The 13958-nt window shown below is 43.7% G+C and overlaps 1 protein-coding gene across 1 annotated transcript in view; it reads right to left on the bottom strand.

Moving 5' to 3' along the window:
• Positions 1–2740: 2740 nt before the first annotated feature.
• LOC119978135 (peroxisome proliferator-activated receptor delta-like) overlaps positions 2741–13958 on the bottom strand; it is a 97256-nt gene continuing 86038 nt past the window's right edge. The window contains exon 7 of the mRNA XM_038819558.1: positions 2741–8909. Coding sequence (XP_038675486.1) covers positions 8662–8909 — 248 coding nt within the window. The 3' untranslated portion in view covers positions 2741–8661. The remainder of the gene's footprint in view (positions 8910–13958) is intronic.

Here is a 13958-nt window from a genome sequence, read left to right as displayed (position 1 = left end):
CCGCCCACTCTTTAAGGCCACACGATTTCCCCTGTCTGCTGAGGCGCGCCAGGCCTTCAGCTGCATCAAGGAGGACATCGCCAAAGCAGCCATGCGGGCGGTGGATGAATCCACTCCCTTTCAGGTTGAGAGCGACGCCTCAGAGGTAGCTCTAGCAGCCACTTTAAATCAGGCAGGGAGGCCCGTTGCATTTTTCTCCCGTACCCTATCCGCTTCAGAACTCCGACACTCCTCAGTCGAGAAGGAAGCACAAGCCATCGTGGAGGCTGTTTGTCACTGGAGGCACTACCTCGCAGGTAGGAGGTTCACCCTCATCACCGACCAACGATCGGTTGCCTTTATGTTTGACAACTCGCAAAGGGGCAAAATAAAAAATGATTAAATCCTTCAGTGGAGGATCGAACTCTCCGCCTATAGTTATGATATTAAATATCGACCGGGGAAGCTCAATGAGCCCTCGGATGCCCTATCCCGCGGGACATGCGCCAACGCGCAGATCAGCCGTCTGAAAGCCATCCACGTGGACCTCTGCCATCCAGGGGTCACCCGGCTCGCCCACTACATCAGAGCCCGAAACCTGCCTTTCTCCAACGACGAGGTAAAAGCAGTCACTAGGGACTGCCCGATCTGTGCAGAGTGCAAACCGCACTTCTATAGACCAGACAGGGCCCACCTGGCCAAGGCTTCTAGGCCCTTTGAATGCCTTGCGATCGATTTCAAAGGGCCACTCCCTTCCACTAACAAAAACATTTATTTCCTCAACATCATCGATGAGTTCTCCCGATTCCCTTTTGCCATTCCATGCCCCGATATGACCTCCCACACAGTCATTAGGGCCCTGCATAGTGTCTTCACCCTGTTCGGTTTCCCCAGCTACGTGCACAGCGACCGGGGTTCGTCCTTTATGAGCGACGAGCTGCGTCAGTACCTGCTCGACAAGGGCATTGCCTCGAGCAGAACTACCAGCTACAACCCCAGGGGTACGGGCAGGTGGAGAGGGAGAACGCGACGGTCTGCAAGACCGTCCTACTGACCCTCCGGTCTAGAAAACTCCAAGTCTCCCAATGGTACGAAGTCCTCCCAGATGCGCTCCACGCAATCAGATCCCTCCTCTGTACAGCGACAAATCAAACCCCTCACGAGCGGCTCTTCATTTTTTCTAGGGGCACTACCACGGGGGTCTCACGTCCGGCGTGGCTGAGGACACCAGGCCCGGGTCTCCTGAGGAAGCACGTCAGGGGCACAAAACCGACCCCATTGTTGAAAAGGTGCGCCTCTTCCATTCCAACCCCCAGTACGCATTCGTGGAGTTCCTGGACGGTCGCCAGGACACAGTATCCCTTCGGGACCTGGCACCCCTACCCCCACTGAGGAACCCCTTACCCCGTTCCCTATGCTGCCGCCCCCTCGCGCCCCCGATTCCGCAAGCTCACCCCACCGGTTCCACGCGCCAGCACCAGCCCGCCCCCAGTCTCCGGTCGAGCCAGAGGTGTATGAAGTTTGGACGAGACCTGCCCCGGACTCTGCCATCGTACCCCAGCTCTCAACACCCACCCAGCCACTGCAAGAGGCTGCAACCCCGGTGCTCCGCAGATCGAAACAAACAATTCGTCCACCGGACAGACTAACTCTGTGAGCCACCACCCCCGCCGGACTCGATTTTTTTCACAGGGGGTGAATGAGATTCACACGGTATTATAATCTGTATATATATGTATCAATATTGTAAGTGCAGTTGCACTACCTGACCACCAGGGGGAGTAGCTCTGGGAGTACTCGAGAGTTTGTACTGGGCTCCTCCCTTGGCTCCGCCCAGGACTCCTCCCCCGGAGATGCTGTATAAAGATCCGCGCCACAGGGTCAGCCAGCCAGTTCACGGAAAGTTCAACGGCTAACAGGCTGGCTCTGTTGTAAGTATATTAAAACCGCCATTCTAATCCTACAAGCACGTATCCGTAGAATTGTTGGTTCCAACATCATCTAAATGCTTCTTAAATGTTGCAGGTTCTCATCTTCATCACCCTTTCAGGCAGTGAGTTTCAGATTCCCACCCTCTGGGTGAAAAAGCTTTTCCTCAAACCCTCTCTAAATCTATTTAAATTTCTTTCTATTTACTCTATCTCCCTCATAATTTTGTACACTGCGATGAGGCCCCCCCCCCCCCCCTCCCCCCTCCCTCAGCCTCCTCTACTCTTAGGAGAATAGCCCCAACCTCTCTTAAAAGCTGAAACGCTCCAGCCCAAGCTTGTAAATCTCCTCTGTACCCTTTCTAGTGACATACTGCGATGTGTAGCGATGCTTGAGAGGAACAGGGCAATTGAACTCTTGGTTTCCAAAGCTTTCTACCACTGCGAATTTCCCCAACTCATGTCTGGGTATGTTGTAGACTAATTGATAGAGATCTATTGCTAAGAAATGCCACCACCTCCCCGTCCTCTTGCATCAGTCAGGCACATCTATAATCTATTACCTATTACTGCTTCTTAGTCACCTGGATCAAGGATGACTTTCTTCCACACTGACATTGAGTACTTAGGTGACTAAAATACCCAATGCTGGACCCGCACACTCTGCCTCTTATAGCCTATTAAACCAGCAGTAAGTCTACAGTTTTGATTTCTACTCCCTAACCGCCCAGTTCCACAAGCTACAGTGAGCCAAAATCTTCTTCATGATAACTGTAGTTTTTTCGAGGTTGCTCTTTCCAGTAAAATCATTTACACCAGTTCATACAACAGAAACTTGCAACTGCTTGTTTTATTCTGGATTAATTTTTATTTCAATTGCCTGGTCTTTTGAGGTAAGAGGCTTCAAGAAATATTTTAAACATTAGGCACAGGACAAGCAAACCCAACTTATCCCACAAGTCACAGCGCCATTTATTATCGTCACATGTTACAGAAAGCCACCTTGTATTTTCCCTGTGTTTCCAAGTTTTTTGTTGTTGGCCCCATTAAACCTGAACTACTGATTTACATTAGCTGAGGTTCCCTTCAGAAATTTCATTTTCAATAGAAACCTCAACCTGTAAGGAACAACTTTTGGGTGGAAAAATAATTGGGTAAATTGGTTAATACGGCTGAGTAAAAGGTGTATTCCACTGAACAATGTAATAAATTTGAGAATTGGCCTTGAATGATTGATATCTGCAGAATTACAGCAAAAGACATTACATATGGGCTGTCCTTAATAGTAACTTTTAGTAACATCTTTGCCATTGAATGCTTTGTAGAAATCATGAATGATGCCACAAAAATATCATATTTCAAGTTAAAAATATGCAGTTTTCACATATTTAATTGTTCCAGCTTTTACTTTGAAATTTATTGCATGCTTCTTAGGGCATAATACACAACCTACATACAGTATCAAAAAAACTTACTGTCCTGAGATGTGACAAAAATGATGCCCATGTCTTCTTCGAGACATCAGTATAATTAGAACATGAATGGATGAATAAAGCACCTTGCATGTCTCGGTACCAACCCTATTTGTTTTGTTCAACCATATGAAATCCTTTCCTATGGAGGTAATACCTAAATCTGTGCCTAACCTCTGAACATAGAATATACACATACCTTTCAACAGATATGGTCACAGTATCTATGTAAACAAAGGATCCTTGCCTGGGATAAAATAAACAAATCAAATTATGGTATTGAAATATTTCAAATAAATGGCACAGTGCTTTAAAGTCCTGAGTAGACACTTGTGTCTGTGTTTCCTGTATGTACTATATTGAAGACACGGTGAACGTAACATCCCACCTATTCACATGTCTGTGCAGATCTAAAAACAGGGAAAAGTGCAAATGTACAATTACCTGTCCATGGGACAAGTAGAATTTGTCATGTATAGTACTCTGATTAAGATAAAACCTCAAAGTATAGAGATAGAATTACAAGTGTTGGTCTCCATCGAGAGATAAAAGGACAACTATTTAAATTGTGCAACTGTTTTGTGTACAGGTGGATCTGAAATCCCATCTGTTGGTTTTGGAAAAAATGAATTATATGTAGATGACGAATGATGCATTTTCAGCTTCGTGGCCAGCAATTTATTCCTGTTTTGTAGTGTTTCAATGGTAGGTTTAGCTAGCAAGGAGTGTATAGTAACCGGAGCAGGAAACTCCTGGTGCAAGTAAATGATTGGAGGTAACTCATCAGTTTTATGAGCATATTGGAGGAAAATGCCTGGGTAAGATGGTACAGTTGCAGATAATATCTGACTACATCGATAAGGCGACTTTAACTCATTTTCCACCTCAACTATTACTAGAGTTGGGTTGGTTACGAACAGTTTTTAAACATTTCTGGGTTCCAACATAAAACACATCCTTACACTGGAGTTTTTAAGAAGCTCTTTTAGTACAAAAATACTATCAGTGCAAACAGCACAATGTTAGAACCACATTGACCAGGTAGTGCATAGCCTATATAACAAAAGTAATGAAAGGAAATAATCTTATTAACAAAATAACACAATAACCAGAGGCATTCTGTTTTGGTGACAAAAAAGACAATCTTAAACAAGACACAGTCTGGAAAAATACGTTAGTTTAGCAAAACATACATGATAAAAGCTTATTTATTGCATCTTCCACAGATAGAATACCCTAATACTAAACACAAATGATTTCAAAAGATTATAACTATTGGGTTCAAAAACTAATAAATTTGATATTTATATTTAAATTAGTATTAGAGTCCATTAGACTAAAAACTTAAATCCATTTCCCAGTTGCCTTTTGCAATCATTGCATTAGGCTTATCACATATGTAAAAAAAAATCTAAGACAGTTGGTGGAAGATCTTTTTCAGTTTAAGAATGTAACAGACAATTCAAAGACAAATACAGTTGGTAATGCACCTGGAGGGCACTAACACACTAATAACACCATTAGAGTCTGAAGCAAATAGTCAAAAAGTGCATAAATCAATTTCAGACTTTTTTTTAATGTTCTTCATTTTCTTCTGCCTTGCTATCAGTTATGATTATTTGTTGCCAACAAGTGATATTCAATAAATATGCTTGACATTGTAAAGGAAGTCACACAATATGTGATATTGGGATGGTAAAATACCGACCTCACATGAATAGATCACACTGGTTTTCTTTAGAATGTCACATCTGAAATCTATCAGGATCACTGGCAATTAAATAGTTGAGGAAAACCACACATTTATTCAGTATTCCCTTGTGAATTTAACTGGGTACAATCCCTTCCAGATAAAGTGTATTTAAAGGCTTGAGAATAGCTGTCACATCAACAATCATTAGTTTATTCACTATGTAGGCTTCATCATTTCTACCAATCAACAAGCTCTCCTGCGTTATCCTTCTTAAGCTCACCAAAAGGGAATATTCTTGTTTGCCTATTCAAGTGCTTATTTTGCTCAACACTGAATCACCAAGTAAACTAATTAGTGATTTAAAAACAAAACCTGAATTTCACTTGAAGATTTTTTTAATATCAGCTTTCTGTATTCACAGCAATTATTTTACCAATGAGAATCTGCATTCAGATTTTCCAGCAATCTACCTGCAGAATCTGTTAGTGTTGAGCATGAATTATCTATATTTTGTGGTAAAGCCCTGAAAATAATTTGCTATGCGAACAGTATGGGTATCTGCTGATCTAAAGTAATAGAAAATGGCAATTGACAATAACGTCCTGTCTTGAGAGGAGAAATCCATCATTGCACTATTGTTGCACACTACATACTTGGATACCCCTGCAAATGTCATGATTGGTGGTGCAATTACCGATACTCATTGCTTATTTCCTCCTGCTACCTATTTTACTGCTCAGTGACATTGGTCCCACGCATTATAAATCATCATAAGGACACTTTTCCTACATCTCTGTGCTTTATATAGTGAATAGCACTGTCGACCAAAAGAACATCAGGTCCAATCTTCAAATTGTCAAATTTTGATCCATAGCTCTCCTGTAAAGCAGCTTGGTACATTTTGTTATGTTGAAAGTGTTGTATAATGTATGCAAGTTGTTGTTCTGAAGTGAAGATTTTGGCAATCTCAAGTAGAGTACATTGGCAACTCGCCTCAGCAATATCAGGGGTAAAGTTCAAAGTAATTCCCACTCCTAATATTCATTCAACACTCCTGTTGCAGGATCACATATGGACGATAAGTTGGGAGAGGATGGGCCTCAGCTTCAATCCACCCTCTACAGCCAACCGTTGCAGTCACGGCTCATATGAAACAATTGACCACTTTCACAAGGTAGTGGAGGGCACCTAATTGGAACTACACCCCAAGCAAGGAGTGACTATCTTTAGGAGAGGACTAGATCACTGGCAAGGGAGGAAAACATTTCAAACAAAAAATCTCACAGCATCAAAAGGAAAACAGATAAAAAATCACTAAAATAACTGTTTTAAAAAACAAAGAGTATAGCTATTTGAAACAGTAGCAAAACTCGTTCTGGATTCAGGTTCCATGATTTAATCACATATCAATATTACAAAGTCCCCTGTAATTGCCCTTCCCACTTTTAAGCTCCAGAACTGGTACTTGTCAATCTTCATTCTGTCCTGCAGCACATTCCATTGGTCAATCAATCAGTTTCTGTTCACGCTATGCTACGCAACAACTAAACTAAGCCAATTCCAGCAGGCATCCCCAACTCAGAGCACCACCAGGACACATCAGAAACTTCCCCAAATTCCCTTCAAGAGACCCAGCAAAATACTAATTTTAAAATTATAACAGTTAACTCAAAACTACACTGGATGCAAAATATAATCATGTAAATGTAATACTGCATATTTGTGGACTTACGGAAGAATTTCCACTTATGGCTTAACCTACATTACTTAATGGATGACACATAGACTATCCAGTTTGCAATGTTAAATTTGCATTGAACTAAATTTAGTATGGGCTATGTTTGGAGGTGTAAACCTTGCTGGTCATGCAGATGGAAAACAAAATGCTGAATGCCAGAAATTTCAAATAAAACCAGAAAATGCAAAGCAGACTCACTATTGTCTGAAAAGTAGATGATGACACCAAGGGACCCACAAGAGAAATGTTTTTTCTCTTCAAATGTTGATAAGCCTGCTGAGTATTTCCAATGTCATCAGTTTCTGAATATAACAGTTTTGTACTGATATACATCATTATCAGTGCAGTAGCTGAGGTTGGTATCTGCCAGTGAATCACAAACCAATTTGCTTGGAGTCGCTCTTCTACTGCTCTTCTTTTGCCCCTTCTACCAATTGTTGAAACAATCCTTTGTTAAAATGGCTACTAGAGAATAAAATTCCAGATATTCCCTGTCTATCGGAATTCAGCACTCAAAGGGAAAAATAGTGAACACAGACATGCAAAAATCTTTTTTGAAAGTTGCTGCAACATAGAAATGGGAGAAAGGCAATAAATAAATATGGATTTTTCCTGTCTTCCATTGAGAAGCGAAACAGAACACAGTAGTACTGGTAGGACATATCAGTTCCCCATGGGGATACCAAATTAACAATTTTCAATGTTAAGGGAAAACACAGATTTGGCAATTAAGATCCAACCAAAGATTTCATTACTAATTAGAAAAACATTAAAGCTTCCATTTATGGTAATATTTCACTCTTTAACAGAGCTTATGGCTGTATTATTTTTCTTAAAAGGTCATCAATTATGTAAATGGAGAACCTCATTAAAAGTTCCTCACTCATCCCAATGAACCTACTCAGGTGATTTTTACCACAGCAAGGAAGGAATGCTCCTATAAACAGTCCAGAACTATAGTCGTAGTACAAATACCCTTAGAACAAATGTAAACAGTCTGTAAAATGTTAGGCAATGGGTCAGATTCTCCCAATCCTACATTTCAATCACCAACAGGGAATTTATAAATGAGTCCTCAATAGAGTTTGGTAAGCAGGTGCGACTACCAGATAAGAAATGTGAAAGAAGTGGCCTGAAAAACTTGAATGAAATTCTTCACTAAAGAAAGAATTGCATTTATCTAAGCATTTCATCATATTTCATGAAACCTCTCAAAGCATTTAACAGAAAGCTTTTTTGAAAGGTGGTTAATTACGAACTCCAAAAATGCCACAAAATGAAGTTAATGGCTAGCCCTGTAAATTTATGCACATTTCTGAACTAAATACTTTTTGCAGCATGTTCTTTTTTACTATGGATTGTTATATAGTATAAGCCACATTCATTGTAGCAGGTCATATAATTTCCATACCCTCTAATTACATTAGAATTAAGACCAACAAAATGGATGTATATATTGGGCTCAGCATGCTTAGTACCATTGGAAAGTTCTGCAAAATTTTCTTTCTGGCCAAGGTTGCATCTACCAATTGGAGGTTTTAGTACTGTAACCAAAATCACAAATTACAACACAAAATTATTTATTGTAGTAAGTCAGTAGTGTTGTAAATTAATATGCTGTCCTACAATTTTCAGCTTTAATCATTATGGTTGTGTTCTGCTGACGTCAAATGAGTCAGCTGCAACCAGCCAAATGAAGAACAGAAAATTCAGAAGCGGAGTGTCTAGTTACAGATACTCTATGTATCCTTGCGCACTTGCGCAGAACTATTTTGGTGAGAGTTCAATGGAGCCATGTTAGTTTTGTTTGCGGGGTGCGAAATAAAGCTGTATACTGAATGTGCAAGTTTGTCAATACATGTCCTTGTAGATCTCCTGTAATAATGGATGTAATGAAGTGTCTGCTTCAGTTTTCTTAATCTTCTGGACAAGCTGTGCATTCTCAGTCACTAGCTGGCGCAGGTCAGCCATTTTCTGGAGGAGCTTTGGGAAGAGGTATTGAGAGTCTGGATGATTAGATTGCAAGTGCAGGCTCAAGGCTTGGAGAATACTGTCTTGCATCTCTTCAATCTGCTTCACACTCATCAGCCCAGGACGGTCTACATTAAAATAAAAATGATTGTTAAGGACCAATTTGTTAGCATTTTTCTGATCTGGACTGATTGTTCAGTGGTGCTCAATTCTTTATTCATTTCCTCTCTTTACTCTCTTTTCCTCGCACATCTTCCTTATTGGCAAACATTCAACTAAATCCAGGAAAAGGTAGTAGAGCCAGAGGAGACGTCAACCTGGATTTGAGACCAACTTCCTGATGCTGGAAGTTAAAGCATCCTAGCCAGAAACTGGAGCTGCAGGGGGCATAAACTGACTATTGTACATCTTATATTTGCTTGCCTTTGATGGTAGTGCTGCAATATAAACAAGGCAAGACTAATGCCATGGAGATTAAAATCATGCTAGGGTGGTGTTTTCTGAGACAGTAGTGAATCTAAGCTGCAACAGATTGTAACGCTGAAGTCTGCCATATTTAAAGATCCTAAGTAGGCCGACTCTTGGAATTCTTGTCCATGTGAGAAATAGTACTTTTATTTCATTTCCCAATACAGAATGTTATTTTAATCCCATGATGCCAGTGGATGCTGGGTAAGTTCACCAAAGTCGGTTTAAAACTGACTTTGGCATACGCAGTTTGGTCACGCCCCTTGTGGGCACATTTCTGACTCTGGGTCCTCGCGGGACTTGGGTGAATCCCGCAAGGCATGAAGACTTTCGGGGAAACCGCGAGAGGGCTCTCCTGGCATTCACCGGCCGCACCACACTCAGGAGGGATAAAAGCAAGTAAGTGATGCTACACCTCGACAAATCATTGAACAGACCACATTTGGAATATTGTGTCCAGTTCTGGCACCTTATTTGAGGAAAGATCTTAAAACCCTCGAAAGAGTGCAGAGGAGATTTACTAGAATGATACCAGTAATTATGAATTTTAGAAACAAGGAAAGATTAGAGAAATTGGGCTTGTTGTCCTTCGAGCAGAGAAGATCAAGAGGTAACCTTATTGAGGTGGTCAAAATTATGAACAATTTTGACAGGGTAAAGAGGGATATTGTTTCCACCAGTTGGTATGTCAGTGACTAGGGTAACAATTTCAAGGTGGTCAGCAAGAGAGCTAGGATTGAGATGAGGAGAAACCTCTTTACTCAAGAGAGTTGTTGGGCTTGGGAATGCATTACCTGGGAGAGTGGTGGAGGTGGATTACATTAGAGGTTTCGAAAGAAAGCTGGATATATATTTGAAAGTGATTAATTTAGAGGGAAACAGAGATAGGGCTGCGGAATGGGACTAGCTAGGTAGTTCTTTCAGAAGCTGGTGCAGACACATTGGGCTGGATTCTCCGACACACCCCGCCAGGTCGGAGAATCGCCGGGGGGTGGCGTGAATCCCGCCCCCGCTGAATTCTCCGGCACCGGAGGTTCGGCGGGGGCGGGGATCAAGCCGCGCCAGTCGGCGCCCCCCCCCCCCCCCCGGCGATTCTCCAGCCAGCGATGGGCCGAAGTCCCGCTGCTGTAATGCCTGTCCTGCCGGCGTGAATCAAACCACCTCCCTTACCGGCAGGCGGGCGGGCTCCGGGGTCCTGGGTGGGGACACACTTTTCCTTCTGCGTCGGCCATAGCCTCTGCAATGGCCGATGTGGAAGTGACCCCCTCCCCTGCACATGCGCAGGGATGACGTCAGCAGCCGCTCCTTCGGCCCCAGCTGGCATGGCGCCAAAGGCCTTCCACGCCAACCGGCGGGACGGGAACCACTCCGGCACGGGCCTAGCCCCTCAAGGTGAGGGCTTGGCCCCTAAAGGTTTGGAGAAATCCGCACCTTTGAGGCAGCCCGACGCCAGAGTGGTTCACACCACTCCATCCAGCCGGGACCCCCCGCCCCGCTGGGTAGGGGAGAATCCAGCCCAATAGGCCAAATGGCCTCATTCTGTGTTGTAACAGTCTATGATTCTGATGGTTAGGCCATGCCCGATAACTCTGATTGAATTTTTTGAAGAGCTAATTGAAGTACTGGATAGCCAAAGTTTATGGATGTGCAGAAGGCATCTTACAAATTTCCTCATGAGATACTGTACTATTAACTAAAATTGAAGCTCACGTAAATTAAGGAATATTATTCCTGGATATGAAATTGGGTGAGTGACAGGAGACAGAGACTTGGGAAAACAAGCCAATACTCCAATTGACAGATTGAACAGTGCTGTCTGACAAGAACCTGTGCAAGAGCCTCAACTATTTACTATTTAGTGCCAACTGATGATTATGGACTAGAATGCTAGATATTCAAATTTGCCAATGATAGACACAAAAAAAATGTGGCATTGTTAGCAATATAGATGGAAGCATACACGTACGAGGAGACAGTGACAGATTAAATGAACAGCATAACTGTACCAAATGGATTTTATTGTAGACAAAGGTGAGGTCATTCACTTCAGACCTTAAAAGAATAAAACAGGGTATTTTCTAAAGGGTGAAAAGCTAAAATCAGTGGAGGTCCAAAGAGATTTGGGGAACTATGTACATAATTATTCAAATGAAATAAACTAGTATAGAAAATAATGAAAAAGGCAAATGTAATTATTTCCTTTAGAAGGCCCTGGTTAGATCAAACCTGGATCACTGAGAGCAGTTTGGCATCATATCTTTGGAAGGATATGCTGGCTTGGAGGGGGTGCAGCACAGATTTACCAGAATGGTACCTGGGTATTAAGGTTATGAGGAAATTACATAAACTAAGGTTATATTCGCTGCAATTCACAGAACTGAGGAATGATTTGTTTTAAGTTTTCAAAATATTAATGGGAACAGTCAGGGTAGACAGAAAGAAATTATTTCTGTTGGCTGAAGATTAGAACCAGAGGCGGGATTCTCCGGTATCCGGCAGGTGGGCCGTACCGGCGCCAAAGAGTGGCATGAACCACTCCGGCGCGGGCCGCACAAAAGGTGTAGAATCCTCCACACCTTTGGGGGCTAGGCTGGCGCTGGAGTGATTGGTGCCGCGCCAATCGGCGCCGAAGGGCCTCCGCCGGCCACGCAAGTTGGCACATGCGCAGGAGCACCAACGTGTTCCCAGAACCGCTGGCGTGATTCCTGCGCAGCGGGTTTCTTCTCCGCGCCGGCCATGGCGGAACTTTAGAGCGGCCGGCGCGGAAGGAAAGAGTGCCCCATGACACAGGCCCACCCGCAGATCGGTGGGCCCCCCCATGGGGCCAGATCCCCCCCCCCCCCCCCCCCGAGGACTCCGCAGGCCATCCGCAGAGCCAAGTCTAACCGGTACATACCATGTGTAATTTACGCCGGCGGGACAGGCCGAAAACGGGCGGCCGCTCGGCCCATCGCGGAGCTGAGAATTGTCGGGGGGGGGGGGGGGGGGGGGGGGGGCTCACTGCCAATGACCCCGACCCGATTCCCACCAAAAAAACGGCAACGGACAACTCGGCAGCCGGCATTGCGGCGGCGGGGCGGGATTCACGCCGCAGATTAAATGAACAGCATAACTGTACCAAATGGATTTTAATGTAGGCAAAGGTGAGATCATTCACTTCAGACCTTCAAACAGAATCAAACACAAAAGAAGAATATCTTTGAGCAGGTGAAGGAGACACATCCTGAGTGGGAATTGGAACTTGGTAATTTGGTGCAGTGAGGAAATCAGGAAAGGTAAGTGGTAAGTCTAATTTTGCTGTTTTTCAGTTGAAAGTACAGTGTGTAGCTTAGTGTCTGATTGGCTGAAGCTGCCCCCACCCCAATTGCTGAGAGGCAGTTATCTGTCAGTCACCTGAAGCCTGCTTAGTGGCACAAGGGTGTACATTGTATTCTTCTGTTTGAAGCTTAAGTAGTGCGAGTCACCCTGGTTAGCTGAGTTCTGTATAAAAGACAGACAGAAAGCGCACTCAGTAAGCTTTGCGCAGGTGAAGGAGACACATCCTGAATGAGTGAGACACATCCAGAGTGGGAATTGGAACTTGGTCATTTGGTTCAGTGAGGTAATTTGGTGCAGAGTGGGAGAAGGTGCTTTTTCCCTACTGTTTTCTTCTCTTTCTTCTGGCCTGTAACTGTTAATCTGCAGGAAGAGCATCCTGGGAAGGTAAGTGATTTTTATTTTATTTTTATTACCTTTTCAAATTGTGTGTGGGGAGAGGGGAACTGTAAGTGACATCACAGTAAAGCTGTGACCTGATTGGCTGGTCAGGAATATGTTAAATTTGAAAAAAATATTGCACAAAAAAATCTAATTGATTAACTAGATAGTGGGGTAACTAAACCAGAGGGCAGAGATCAGTATTTAGCATTTAATTTTACAGTACAAATAATTTAGCATCAGGGCCATATAGTTAATTGTAACTCAATCTAACAATAATTCAAGTGTTTATTTTAATTAATTAATTAGTGCTTAAATGTCACTCAGCGGGGTGCAGTGCCCAAACTGTGCGATGTGGCAGATCTGTGATGCTTCCAGCATTTCGATCGACTATATCTGCAGTAAGTGTAACCAATGGCAGCTCCTCACAGACCGCATGGTTCGGGTAGAGCAGCAATTGGACGCACTTAGGAGCATGCAGGTGGCGGAAAGCGTCATAGATAGCAGTTATAGCGATGTGGTCGCACCCAAGGTGCAGGCAGAGAGATGGGTGACCACCAGAAGGGGCAGGCAGCAAGTGCAGGAATCCCCTGTGGTTGTCCCCCTCTCGAACAGGCATACCGCTTTGGATACTGTTGGGGGGGGAAATAGCCTATCAGAGGAAAACATCAGCAGCCAGAGCAGTGGCACCAAGGCTGGCTCTGATGTTCAGCAGGGAAGGTCAAAGCGCAGAAGAGCAATAGTCATAAGGGACTCTATAGTCAGGGGCACAGATAGTAGGCGCTTCTGTGGACGTGAAAGAGACTCCATGATGGTATGTTGCCTCCCTGGTGCCAGGGTCCAAGACGTCACCGAACGGGTGGCGGGCTTCCTGAAGGGGGAGGGCAAACAGGCAGAGGTCGTTGTACATATTGGTACTAACAACATAGGCAGGAAGGGGCATGAGGTCCTGCAGCAGGAGTTTAGGGAGCTATGCAGAAAGTTAAAAGACAGGACCTCTAGGGTTGTAATCT

The sequence above is a fragment of the Scyliorhinus canicula genome, chromosome 15 (assembly GCF_902713615.1).
Source record: "Scyliorhinus canicula chromosome 15, sScyCan1.1, whole genome shotgun sequence".
Taxonomy (NCBI): domain Eukaryota; kingdom Metazoa; phylum Chordata; class Chondrichthyes; order Carcharhiniformes; family Scyliorhinidae; genus Scyliorhinus; species Scyliorhinus canicula.
The sequence above is the reverse complement of the archived record's forward strand: the minus strand, read 5'-3'. Positions and strand labels throughout refer to the sequence as shown.